Source organism: Protomyctophum bolini, assembly GCF_963924005.1.
Source record: "Protomyctophum bolini genome assembly, chromosome: 18".
Taxonomy (NCBI): Eukaryota; Metazoa; Chordata; class Actinopteri; order Myctophiformes; family Myctophidae; genus Protomyctophum; species Protomyctophum bolini.
The window spans coordinates 19539013-19553268 of NC_137879.1; the positions used below are offsets into that span (position 1 = coordinate 19539013).

The 14256-nt window shown below is 42.9% G+C and overlaps 1 protein-coding gene across 1 annotated transcript; it reads right to left on the reverse strand.

Annotated features, from left to right (window-relative positions):
- Window positions 1-3465: 3465 nt before the first annotated feature.
- lrrc3ca (leucine rich repeat containing 3Ca) lies at window positions 3466-4257 on the reverse strand (the record flags this gene model as incomplete). The annotated part of the gene is made up of 1 exon (XM_080789363.1): window positions 3466-4257. The coding sequence occupies one exon, from the start codon at window positions 4255-4257 to the stop codon at window positions 3466-3468; it is 792 nt and encodes a 263-aa protein (XP_080645489.1).
- Window positions 4258-14256: the final 9999 nt, after the last annotated feature.

Genomic DNA, 14256 nt, shown 5'->3' on the forward strand with positions numbered 1-14256 from the left:
GAGGCTCCCAGCACTGCCCTGGACACCTCTCGGGAAACAGAGCACACGGGCAAATGTTCTAAGACAAATGGCCACAGAATGGAGGACATTTCTCTGTATTTGGCTCTGGTCACTGTGTGGTGAAGAGGTGAGAATGACCACATATGACTCATTTGCCGAAGCGCAGCAAAGAATGTGAAATGTACTACATCCCACTGTTTTGTCCTCTCTTTTTCATTTGGCCATGACAGGCAGGGTTCAATGTGCTGGGGGGTCTTCTCTATATTACCCCTTCTGGTCATTCATTTTTATGGCCGGTGGGGATATGTTTTATTCTTGCTTCTGGTCAGACTGAATTATATACATTAATTTCCTTTCGGGAAATGTCTTAATATTAATTTAAAATATATATGTTAACCACATTAACACTGGTGTGCCAAATTTAAATTTGTTACATCATGATGCATTGTGAGCTTGTAGGTCAGCTACTTTTGTTATTGCTCGTAAGAAGAATTATATAGGGCTTAAGTAGTTATGAATGTTTTTTTTAAACAAATTGAACCTGATGACCTGAGTAACACATCCAGAGTTAATCCACCTCTAAAATCCAATTCATACCTAAAATACTGCATCAACTTTCAGCTGGAATATTGTTGTTATATATTAGGCTGACTTTAAACAACATAGTATTAATTGGCCATAATTCTCTGCTTATCATATCAAGAAGATATTGCATGTTAAGACTATTGGCCATGGCCAAAGATAAGAATACCAACATTAGCATATTATGCTGAGGGGTAATTCCAGAGGCACGGCTGTGTTTCTGGTTTCAGGTAGACAGCAAATGTCAAGCCTAGTGTGTGAAGTTTGCTGCTATCAGGTGGACCTACAGTTTGTTGCCAGTGTGTCCTTCACTCTTGGGTGACTCATTTCCCTCTTTGTTGGGCAGTGTTTGATAAATTGACCAAAGCTCCCCATGGACTGACCTCAGTATGAGCTTACTGCCGCAGGAAATAGGCAACGAACACATTTCCGTTCTCATGGGCTCATGTATGTACAGTATGTATAGTGTGTTCTCTGGTGTACAGAAAAAGCATGAATCTCTCTGTCAATTACATGCAGTGGTGAAGAAAAACAACTGTGACTATAGCAGAAACTGGGAGGAGTTTCCTGTCAAATGCTTACTGTAAATGTGTAGCTTGGAACTCTTAAGAGCTCATCAGTATGGAGCTTTCACCGTCGCTACAACTCATCAAAGCCATATTGAGTCCTTCACCCTACAGTGATCTGATGCATCAGCACAATGAGCTGAATAATCATGAATTTAAGCGTTATTGAAATTATAACCCTGTTAAAACCCTGTAGGCATTGGCAATGGTCAGCTGGGGTGTAGCCGGTATGCCTACCATGTGTTTTACACAGCATCTTCAATCAACTATTATGAAATGACACCCATGCATCTTTAAAGCTACAATCCATCCAGTACATATTTTAATGACTACAATGTTATTTGAACCAATCTGTGTGGCAGAGTAGTTAAAGGACAACCTTTTCAACCAAGGTTCATGTTTTAGGTTGTTATTAGAGAAAGTAAAAGATTCTTCTTCTAGGCCTAGGGCCCAGGGCCCATGACCCATCTTTGTGCAACGCATTTTGATAGCATAGGTTGGCTCCGGGTAGAGGACAGAGTCAAGCAATTGAAAATGACATTCAAAATTGTAAATGCAAACCTTACCTAAAAAAAGTGAGTGACACCTACAGCCACAACACTAGAGGGAGCGTGAATAATGATCTGGTGCCACCCACTTTTAGAACAAATATGGGTAAATCCACCTTCTACAGCACTGCCATAGAATGCATCCAGAAATGGAGCTCCACCCACGCTGCATCTTTCAGCGTCGGCAAAACGTTTACGGTTTTCTGGCTGACACTGCAAGTTGCAGTGTGGGTGGAGCTTCATTTCCATCCACCAGCTGTCTAAAAACCAGGACGAGACTCCTGATGCGAGTGGCATTTGGCATCTTTGTGAATCTACTGTCTGGATGCGCCCATATAGGTGTGGAATGCCCTGCCCCCTTCCCTCAGAACAAGCAAACCACTGGCTTCCTTTAAAACAGGCTTGAAAATTCGCCTGTCACTATCAGCAGGTCAAAAGGAGAGAAGGTGATCGTCCCACCTCTCCCCTTCTGATTTATTTCTATTCCAACCTGTACATTACATTTCATGATTTTGAGAAGTGCTGTTTGCATTTTTATTGTCTAATAAAGTAATCAATCAATCAATGAGTGTTATTTGTATTATTATTATTATTAATAAATAAATAAAATTGCTGCTTTCTTTCGTTTTAACGATTTTTGTTATTTTTGACAGGGGGGGGGGGGGGGGGGGGGGCATTCGAACAAGTGGCTAAATATGTTTGGGGTTTTTTATCCCACGATTTTTGCAACCCATTTTTTCACGGGATCTACTGAATGTGAAGGGGGATACTAGGGGGATGCCATACTCTGTGTCAGTTTGTCACCTCCCCCTTCACATTCAGTAGATCGTGTGATCTTTTCCCGGGGTCTTGTAGGACTATAGTAAATAATAATAAAGAAATCGCCATTAACCAATAAATGCATATTTAGCCAAAAAAAGTAGCTAATTTAAAAGAATTAACACCCATCTTTTACTTTCTCTAATAACAACCTAAAACATGAACCTTGGTTGAAAAAAAAAAACCAAAATTGCCCTTAATACAATATAGTTCATGCAGTGTTTGGTGGTGGTCTCCCTATTATTCCAATGAAAAATATCAACCTTAGCGTCAGGTAGGACATTGTTGGCAATGTCAATAAAGTTATTTGATTTTCTGCCATCTTTATTTTAGTTTGGACGTTGTTCCAATTACTCCTGTCCGTAGAGGAAAGGGGGACAATGGAGCTAATATTTACGGATTGTAGCTTTAATGGAAAATAATATAATTTTACTGTTAATATACTAGTGAACACTTTATGGATGATGATTTTTTTGTTTTTATTGGAAAACAGTTGTACATGTAGCGGTCTGGAGTAACAGAGTGAGTAATAGTTGAGCATAACCTGCATGTCGCCCCTTCCTGTTTATATTGCTGTTTGACGTAGTCTCCTGAATGGTCTGCGTAAAGAATAGAGAGGTGCGTCTAGGGTGCATGCACCACTGGATAAATTCCATTTAAATCCCATTTTCAGAGTTTACCGAAAACATGCCTCTTGCTTTTACTCCGTAAGTGTAGACCGTAGGCCTATACTCAGCCAATGCAAACTCCTAATGGGCCACTGATAGCTGAATTATTCATCTGGGCCAGATTGCTCTGGCCTGGTTTTCCTGCACGCATGTCTTGTTGGCCACCTTGCCTCACAACAGCCATGCAGAACTGTCTGAGACCAATGATTGATGACCCCATTAGGTCCAGGCTGGAGCTTCCTCTTGGAATGTGTAGGAACAGTCCTGTGGATTCGATCACCCCTATACCACAGTGCTAATGGTGGAAGACTCTTCCGACCTCGGCCTGCCAGGCAGAGATTTAAGGTACTCCAGATGTCTGCGGGCATCTTCCGTGTTGGATCTGACATAGCACACAAGGTAGGAGATGACCATGGTAAACCAGCCAAACATGACAACAAGCATGGCCACATCCGTGGTCTTCTTCATCCCTACGCACAAGTCAACGTCTGGTGCCAACAGGAAGGCCACCCCGTTAACACCGATGTCCTTGGGATCTGAGGTCTGGCACACGATGCCCGCCAGCGACGCAGGCTCTAGGTCTACATGAGGCATGGCCATCTGCAGGTCGCAGTCACAGTGCCATGGGTTGTTAGTCAGGTTGGCACGTGCGTGCAGGCCTTCGAATGCCTCAAGGTTAAAGTTCACAAGCTTGTTGGAAGACACATCCAGCGACTGCAGCGAGGGGCCCAGCCCTCTGAAGGCCCCCGGCTCCAGCTGGATCAGCTCATTGTGGGATAGGTCCACCTCGACCAGGAGTGGCAGGCCGGCGAAGGCATTGGCCGGGACCGTGGTGAGTTCATTGTAGTCCAGGTAGATTCGCCTTGTGTCATTTGGGAGGTCCTGCGGGATCTCCTTGAGCTGCAGTTTGCTACAGCGGACTGACTTCCCCCCGCCCTCGATATCGGAGCAGTAGCAGCTCTTACAGCCACTGGTGGCAGCGTGATGGAAGCAGAAGGTCATCAGCACCAGGCTGTGCAGCAGTAAACACATGACCACCGAGTGGCGCAGTAGCCAGCCCACCAGCAGGGGCATGTCGGATGTATGGGCATGCTCCAGGGACGACAGTCCGGGTCAAGGGGAGGCGGTGGTGAGTTGGGGGGACATCAACCACCCCAGTATCTGTCAAGCCTATAACAGAGAAGAGGAAATCAGTTTGGTAGAGGGCAGAATGCAACCTACAGTATCAGAGCAGTGCAAATTACACTGTGAAATTAGCAGTGCTTCTCCCCCATGCAAAACACAGGTGATTGACAGGAGATGTTCTTGAGACGCTGCAGTGTTACTTAATACACAGATGGAGGCTGACTTGTCTAATTGCAGTGAGGAGGCAGTGGGGATGTTTTGGCGCTCTTGTTTCAGCATGGCTGGAGGACATAAATTACTGGCTTTCTCTTATAGCTTGAGAAAGTTCTAAGGACCGAAAAGCCCCTTTATACCAGCAGGAGGTTAAAAAAAAGAAGCAGCACAATGAGGCCACTGTTTCTTTTTTAATTGTCTGCAGTGATCACTGCACGTCTGTAGCATTAACATTATCATGCAACAAGAATAAAATGAATGTTTTGCACATAATCTATCGTACTTAAACACCCTGCTATATTATTCATGCAGTAATGTACAGTGTTGCTTGCCTCATTCTCTCAACGACTGGGAGATGACAGCTTAAGAGCACAGGAGGAGACATTTTTATGTTATACTGGTCTTTTTTAACTATTCTGTGACAGACAGTGCATGCATGTCTTGTGGGTGTGAAATACAAAACGACCATAATTATCAGGAATCAGAATAATCAGGAATTGCTTCACCAGAGAGACTTGAGGTAATTTGATCAAAAGTGCAAGTAACACTTGTTTGTGTGTTCTGTAATTTATACTTTTTATTTTATTTTCTATGTAATCCTTAAAATAGTACATCTTCCCACCCTAACAGAATTCATTAATAGCTGATCAGGGCTACCTGCTATCTCATTACTAATCCTCTAAAAAAAGCTCCTCAGGTCAGTATAGCGTTGAGCCACCTAATCCTTTTGTAGGGGTAAATGCTAATGCTCTGACCAGAACCTAGGTCCACCAAAACAGATGTGATGATTCTTCTTTTCTGCAGGGAACCATGGGGCCCAAATGGACTTCTGAGTTTCTTAAAAATAGCCGGAGACTAGGCAAGATCCACTTACCACGATTAAAAATGAAATCGATCTCTAAGTACCTCTTAGTATCACATGACGTTGTGGGGTGGTGGAGGACAGAGGGTGGTGGTGATGCTAGTGGTGTGTGTTGTTGGTGTGTCTGTGGTTAAGGGAGGGCATGGTGGAGGGCGGGTGAGGGTTTGTCTGAGCCGGGACAGAGCTAATAAGATCCATTGTACTACGCCAGCTCAAGAAATGCCTGCCAAACTGTCCCCATAATGAGCCATGAGGAGATGGATGCAGATCCAGCTCAAGCCTGGGTCACGACTCACAAGGCCCTGTCTGCCTGCATGCACTCTGCCTTCCCAAGATGCATTAATGAGATGTTTATATACCTTCATCATCACAACAAAACAAGATAACCTGCTGGTGCTTATATTGTTGGGAGCAGAATAGATATGTGGACGGGTCAAACACCCTGGGGAAATAACAATAGCCTGCTAAATTTGATCTGCAATGTTTTGTTCGTTAAAAATATATAATAAACAAAGGGCAGTTCTTCTCCCCCATCACACAGTGTTCTAGCCTGACATTTAACAGAGAGATAACAAGTCAGAAGCAGCAGGAGGCGATGGTGGTGATGGTGGAGGAGTTGATGCATGTAGGCAAGGATGGGAAATTGGACACACAGTCGTGAGAGAAAGAGCCATGTCCGAAGGAACTGGGGCGAGAGAGGTAACATTACAATGACAACACAGACACTATGCCAGGCAGACTGAGGAGGGACACACTAATGAGATATTGAGGAAATGGGAAATATTAGCAAGTCATGGGGCACTAAGGACAGCTGTGAAAGAAGTATCAGTGATAGGGCAGAGAGGTGTGGCTTTTGGCTGAGGTGGGCGCTGATTAAAAGGAGGGGGAAGGAAGGAAGGATGCAACATCGAGAGGCTGGGAGGGTCTGCTCGGAGACACCCTTGTGTTATTCAAATTGAGAGGATTGACTGCCTGTTCCCTCTGAGTGTATTACTTTGACAGATATATTATTCAAAGATGCTGATATACGGTGATCAGTTTTGGTAGCCATTCAACACGATTGATGGCATCCTCTAGTCTACACTTTAAATCAGTTGGCCTCTAAATAAGTTGAGGACCATTATGTCAGTGAGACAGTGTTGGTAAAACCACAGCCTTCTTCTGTTGATATTCCCCGCTGGTGTTCAATTTACACCACAAATATTGCACCCAAATGTCAGTTTCTGGCTTCATAAATTCACTGCAGACCATGCTGTAGCAATCAGTCAGTCTCTGGCAGCACAACGAGCAATACTTTTAGATGCTCATGCAAACACCACCCAGCCCCTGATGGACATCTCTTGAAAATAAATTCTTAGTGCAAAATTGCTTGTGCATCAGTCTCACCTCTTTCATCTCTGTAACTATTTTCCTCATGCCAGTTCATGCTTCATCAGGCCCAAATGTAAGATACACAGCAGAGGAGGATTTGATCCTTGTCAGGGAAATATGTGCAGCTCTGGAGGAAAGCATTTAACTACTTCACCATATAGGTCTAATGGACTTAGCTTACAGCTATCGGCCTACTGTTTAAATGGGATGAGAGTCAGTGAGCAAAGATATCTTAACATATTTAGTTTGAAAGACAGGCTTTTAGTGCCAGTGTAACAATGTTTAAGGTCTCTCCCTACATCCGCCATCCCTGGCTGCATGTCTACTCTATACTGACTCTGTTAATCTAAATTAAAGTCCTCATCTAATTATTGTCCTCAATGACCCACATATTTATTAAATAATGAATAATCTAAGATGGTGTTCTGTTCAACCTGCAAAACATTAAAGCAATATAGAACAAACGTTTTCATTGAGGCTATCGGATTGATTGGTTTCTGACTTTCTGTGTATCATGCCTATACTACTGTGTTGCAAAATACTAGGTCTAGATCACTCGTTGATTCGTTTATTTCATTATAAACTTTTCAACTTTTTTTGTCATATTAGGCTATTTATAATAACACGGATTCTGGTCTGGATAATGTTTGTGCATGGGTATTGGGTAAAATAAATAGGCACCATTTCTTGCCGCTGAGTAGAGTATAGCATAACACTGTCTCATACAAATTACGCATATGTATACGTAATTTGTTGTTGCATATATGCAACAAGCTTCTGGCGGAAAATTGGACAAGAGGTGTAGATGGATGGATATGGTGCCTCGTGTTAATTGATACCCTTGTTAAGTTTGTCTTTCATCTTGTTTTGTTTTAGTCATGGGTATGATCAACATCCAAAAGCTTCAGCATACAATAGGCTACCTAATACTGAAATTACATTAAATTACACCAAAAAAATCAAATGAGCATATGTAGCCGATACGCTATATGTGGTTATCTATGTCATTTCAAAGACAAGCGCATGCATTTTGTAAAGCAACACGTAGCTTACATCTTTATCGCTTTTCCTCTCCTTCTCATGACGGGTGTCACGGCAAGATCAGTGTCCTTTTACAGTATAAATAATCGGCCAAAACTGGTCAGAGCGCACTCCAAAAGACGGGTTGGTAAATATTTCGGTAAGCCTCCATCAGTCTTCGCTGCTTGCTCAACTTGTGCAGGAGAGAGCCACACAGCCGGTGTTACCGCGACGCACCAGTGGAAATGCACCTTTAGATGAGGCTGCTTGCTCGCTCAATGCAATGCAGCCTTTTAGTTTCCACGCAACCACTAAACTAGGCAACGTTGCTGGAGCCGTCGCAAATTGGCAGTAAGCAGCACGACGACGAGAGGTTAGCCTGCTAATTCCTGGTGGGTTTACCCTTTATCGCACTGCTATTATCCTAATTATTAAATAATACTGTATAGCGCGCACCGCACACGTTTAATGCATTATACGCGCATGCACAGAGAAGATATGGACGGAGTTATGTCGTCGTCGCCGCCCGGAGAGATTTAAAAGCTAGCTGGAAGTAGCCTACATTCATGAAAATGCATAAATGGAATGCGTTTTATACGTCTGCGGACTGCTGGAGGCAGTGTGTGTGTATGAGTGTGACATTGATACGACGCATACATCAGGTCTAGTGAAATCAATCAAGGAGTGACGCCCACGCGCGTCGTAACAAGCACGCACGCGCTCGCTCACATAGATAGGAACAGTGTGGGGGCCGGGCCCCTAAGAACACTCACTGGACAGCTTTTATATAGGGCCTATATATTAGCCATACATACATATATATATATATATATATATATATATATATATATATATATATATATATATACACACACACACACACACACACACACACACACACACACACACAAACATTTGTTTTACAAATTAAATGAGAGGCCGCAAATAGCCTACATTTTGCATTATTAGCTTACATTTAAGCCCCAATATTTGTACAAAATGGCATGCTATATTTCTACAAAACCTGTGATATCTTGTTGGTGATAAACAAGAATTTGAAGGGTAAATTTAAGTCTGACAATGATAGCATCAGCATGCATTTATACTTTATTTTTTATTTTTAAATGTACATTTATGCGGTTCCCACAAGGTACCTAAACCTTGTGCCCACTGCCACTGGACCTGTATCCAGTTACTTGTGAGGACCGGTCACATATTAAAAGAAAATAAAATGATCTAAAAGCTAGCCTATACAATCAGGTTTTCAGTATAGGTATATATTGGTGACTTCTAGAGCAGGGGTTCCAAAACTGTGGTGCGTGCACCCCTTGTGGTGCGCGACCCCCTTCTAGGGGGTGCGTGACATGAAAATGGTATAATGGCGGTTTTATCGTGTTATTTAGCAGCACAAACGGCAAAACCTGGCAAACCACTGTTGTAAGGAGATGTATAGAGCAGCTGCAGGAGTATACATCAGCTGCATGTCTAGCTCAGTGCAGTGACATTCTGTTATTATTTGCCAATATACAATTTAGGCATTTAGCAGACGCTCTTAATCCAGAGCGACTTACATTAAGCAAGAACACAAAAAGCATGGCAATACATCACAAAAAGTGGTTATCATGAAACATGCGTAAGCTAAGAACGTAACAGTGGAATATCTATATAATGAAACTATATAAACTATGCATACTATACTATATACTATACTATGTGCTATATGACTACATAAAATGCAATTATAGTGCTGTCTACGTAACATAATTATGCTATAAGTCTGTACAAAATGCTATCTAAGTCTACGTAAAGTGCTATCTAAGGGGCTACGGGCCATGATGGAGTCTGCCATCCTGATTGTAATGGAGCCAGAAGGGAGAAGACTTTGGGACGTGTAGAGCGTTGTCCCGTTGTTTTTAGTGAAGGTACTTCCAGCTTTCCTGCGTTGGCTGACCTGAGTGCGCGGGAGTGTTTGTAGGGTTCGATCATACTTGCAAGATATGGGGGTGCCATACCTTTGGTTGCTTTGAATGCCAGAATCAGAGTTTTGTATTCTGTGCGAGCAGCGACCGGGAGCCAATGGAGGGAGCGGAGAAGGGGGGAGTAGTGTGAGAATTTTGGCTGGTTGAAGACCAAGCGAGCTGCAGTATTTTGGATCAGTTGGAGAGGCTTAAGTGAACATGCCGGTAGGCTAGTAAGGAGGGAGTTACAATAGTCTAGTTTGCCATAATCATATTAAAATATGTATCATTTTTGGCCAAATACAACGAGACTTAGTGCTGGGGGTGCGTCAGCTATAGGTCAGGTGTTAACGGGGTGCACGGCCAATAAAGTTTGAGGACCGCTGGTCTAGAGTATAGACACTGACTTATACTCGGACTCAGATCAGGTCATTCCAAAGCCCAGAGGCCCTGCTGGCAAAGACACAGATCAGGCCTTTAGGAACATCCAGACCAATTTATTTGTCTGAGGCTTAGCACTGACTCATATGCACTGACTCATATGGAGTAAAAGGGCCACTTCACCCCTTTTACAACCAGAGTTTATTTTAATGATGTTTAGGACACAATAAACAATTTCCTGGGGTTTTTATGTGTGTAATATGTTTTTCTAGATATTTTAGTCATGACGCCATGTTCATGACCAAAAACCTGTCATGAAAATGTGGTCTCACTTCCTTCCTGGACTACAAAGTCACACCTCCATGCAGCCTCCCCACCTCCACAGGAGGGGAAGTGCACTACTAAAGCATTATGGGCATTGTAGGAATTCAGCAATCCAGTCAAACACACAGACTTCATTATATTTCTGGTTACAGGGTGCACATTTTTCAAATTGTGCTACTGTTAAATACTATTACATTGAGTGACTGTAGTTTCTTCCAGCGGTAAAATGTCCCTTTTAAAAGTCAATAATGTAGCAACAAGGGTTTGCAGAGCTGTTAGACACAACCATGATTTAAAAGTAGGCTAACTACAAAAAATAAAATAAATAATAAATAAAGTGACCAGTGATGGGATTAAATGAACACTGCCGATTTGACTCTGTAGTCTAACCCTACTATAGCCCATACTGTAACCTAACTCTATCCCTGTCACACTTTAACTTTAACCCATAATGCTAAAATCCCCCTAAATAGAAGATTGTAAAGGTCTTTATCTCTCTGTTTTTTTTGTAGGCCTATGTCAATATCCTCGTAAATAGTAGTACACATAGGAACGTGGCACAAGTGCAACCAAGAATGCAATGCACATAAACCATATTGTGCTGTCAAAACCCCAAATTGGCCTAATTGGCATCAGTCATTGGTGTCGACCAACTGATCATGAGTCAGCACCTGGTGACAATCACTGATTGGGGCGAGGCACTGAAAACAGGAAGTGTTTGTTCAGTATGAGAGCAGCAGCAGTGTAGCCTGGGCACCATTTCATTTCGGTATATGATCCGGGCTGGAGCCGGATGATATGCTTACGTCATGTTGTAGGCAATGTTTTGCCTACAACAAACAGGAAGCTGTTTGTTGCTTCCTGTTTGATTAAAAGCAATAAAAGCTCTCGTAAGCGAGAGCTTTTATTGAGAGGGAAAAGGAAGTTGTCGCCGCCTGTTCATCCTGTCTGGCGACTACAAAACAATACTACAACATGACGTAACCACATCATCCGGCCCCAGCCCGGATCATACAGACTTTTGAAACAGAGACCAGGCTTTCCTCCGAGGCGGTGGAAAGCCTGGTGAGGCGAGGTTAGCAGCAGTGGAGAACACTGCATGGAGAGAAGCAGAACAACTGAATGAACTGAAAGACTAACTGCAAACATTGAAGCTGGGAAGACCGAAACCTGAAGCCATCAAGGGGAATGCCACTGGTGCGTTAATTGTTTCTGCATTGCAGTTTATTTTATTGCTTAAATTTGTTATAAAAGTTATTTATGTTTTTGTGCTGTTGACTGGGGTCCCCCAGGACAGGACTTTGGTCCGCTCCTCCTCCCTATACCAAATCTCTTCGCTGAAAATAACTGATCTACAAGCTCATGCACTTCTTGTTATGAGCTTGTAGATCTGCTCTTTTTGCCCAATCTTTGCCCCAGTATAGGGGTGCTAGGATTAAAGTGGTTGAGCTGAGGAGTTGGTGCAGTAATCACGTCTTTAATCTGGAGTTTGTTGTTTCAGTACAGTCCTAGCTGGCTGCCAGTGCTGAGGATCTTTGCAGTGGTGGAGAAAGTACTAACATTTTCACTTAAGTAAAAGTATCAAAAAGAAGGCAAGGCTCTCTGTTTACCCAGCAATCTTCGTTCCTACTCTCACCTATAATTTATGGTCATGAAGTGTGGGTCATGACCGAAAGAAAAGGTCACAAATACATTTTGACGAAGTGTGTTTTCTCAGACGTGTGGCTAGCATCTCCCTTAGAGATAGGGTGAGAAGTTCAGTCACACGAGAGAGACGCAGAGTAGAGTCGCTGCTTCATGGCCTGGAAAGGAGCCAGTTTAGGTGCTTCGGGCATCTGGTTAGGATGCCTCTCGAGCATCTCCCTAGGGATTTCCTCGATGCAAGTCCCACTGGGATGAGATCCCGGGGCAGACCAAGGATGCGATGGAGGGATTACATCGACTCACTGGCCTTGGAACACCTCGGGATCTCCCAGGAGGAAGTTACTAATGTTGCTCTATAGAGAGGGAAGTCTGGAGCTCTCTGGTGGAGCTGTTGCCCCCGCAACAGCTCCACAAGTAAAAGTACACAAGTAAAAGTCCGGTAGTTGGAAATTTACTTGAGTAAAAGTACAAAAGTATTGGCATCAAAATGTACTAAAAGTAAAAGTAGGCTACTCATAAGGCTGAGCGTCGTGTTTCACAATAACATTTACAAAAATGAGTTTGAAAATAGCTTGTCTACTATCGGCTATTTTCAAATAGCCAAAATTTAAATAGAGCTGGATGTTTTTAAATAATAATCAAAATTTAGTAACTATGGTAGTAACTCAAGTTTTCAAATTGTTGTATAGTGGAGTAAAAGTACAATACCACCCCTTATTAGTTACTTTCCACTACTGGCCTCCTTTCCGGCCTGCCACCAGCCGATAAGGAGGCCCATAATCAGGCGAACTGTGATAACTGACATGGGCAAAGGCCTGGGAGTGCCTGCCAAGCAGCCGGTCATAAGGTATTAATGGAATTAAAATCAATAAAGTACTCCACCCTAACTTCCTCCCTCATACCATGAAACCATCACATCAACGACAGCCTGTCTGACTCTGTATTATGACTAAATGTAGATAAATTCTCATTTTTATTTCACCCAAATACAACTCACCCTGATATCAGATTGCCGTAATTTAATTTGTATTTCCAGACTTCTGTGCTGCCCTAATAACGACCGCTCAGGGCAGAGGAGGGTTTCCATGTCAATTAGGAGGAGATGAGATGTGAGGAAGAGCATATGAAGATTAAACAGCAGAGAATGGAATTATAGTTTCCCTGGCCGCAACGGAGGGGAGTGCACCAGAAGTCGCTCTTCTTTCCCAGTGGTTATCAAATTAGCCCTGCATAGGCTGCTCAGTACTACCGGGTGTGTGGGAGGGTGGAAGCTTGGATTCGCTACACATTATCCGTCACGCATCATCGGCCCTAATGGGCCATTCCATTGACATGCCCTGTCAGGGTGGATGACACTGTTGTGTTTGTTCCGAACTGTCAAGTGCCACCTAGAGTATTATGATCTTTACTTGTCATTGTCCCTCTTAATGATGTAGGTGGAATGATTGAAAGCAAAAATGCGGGAATAGTCAGCCCGCCACTTCAGTCAATATGAGCAAAAATCTACAAACTCACAACACGTCACAATGTTAAGTAGTTTACATGAATGAAAATTGCATAAATGGAATGCGTTTTATACATCTGCAGATTGCTGGAGGCAGTGTGGCATATATACAGTAAGCCTACTCATATTGAAGAACCCTTTAGTAGCCTTCAAAAGAACATCCCTGTTTCCACAAATCATAAACAGCATTTTGGCCTATAGTCGTTAGGACCATCTGCTAAATGTCTATATCTATCAAATCAAATAGCCTATGTCAAATGTGGTAGAGCAGAGTGCGGCTGCTATATTGCCATGTTTTCTACATGTTACATCAACATCGTGGGAATGATGTGCCATTAAGCCTGTGCTCCCAGTGGCAGAGCAACAAAAGGACTTTTATTTGTGATGAACCCTATTCATTAGTTCATAATAATGTTCAGACATGTGTTGCAATGCCCTGTTCCAAGACTTAGCATATTCAATTCAGAGGGCTCCCAGCATCTCTTTAGGTATATTGTCATAATGATTATAATTTATTTTGTTTCATATGGTGCTAGGACTCCTACCGTGTTGTTTCTTTCCTGGGTCACACCTAGGATGTTTGCATTTTTAGATGAAAGCAGGGAATGGGGCCATGAGCTCACCCCCAGCACCCTGTTGATCCACTGTCTAGTGGATCAACGGGGTGCTGG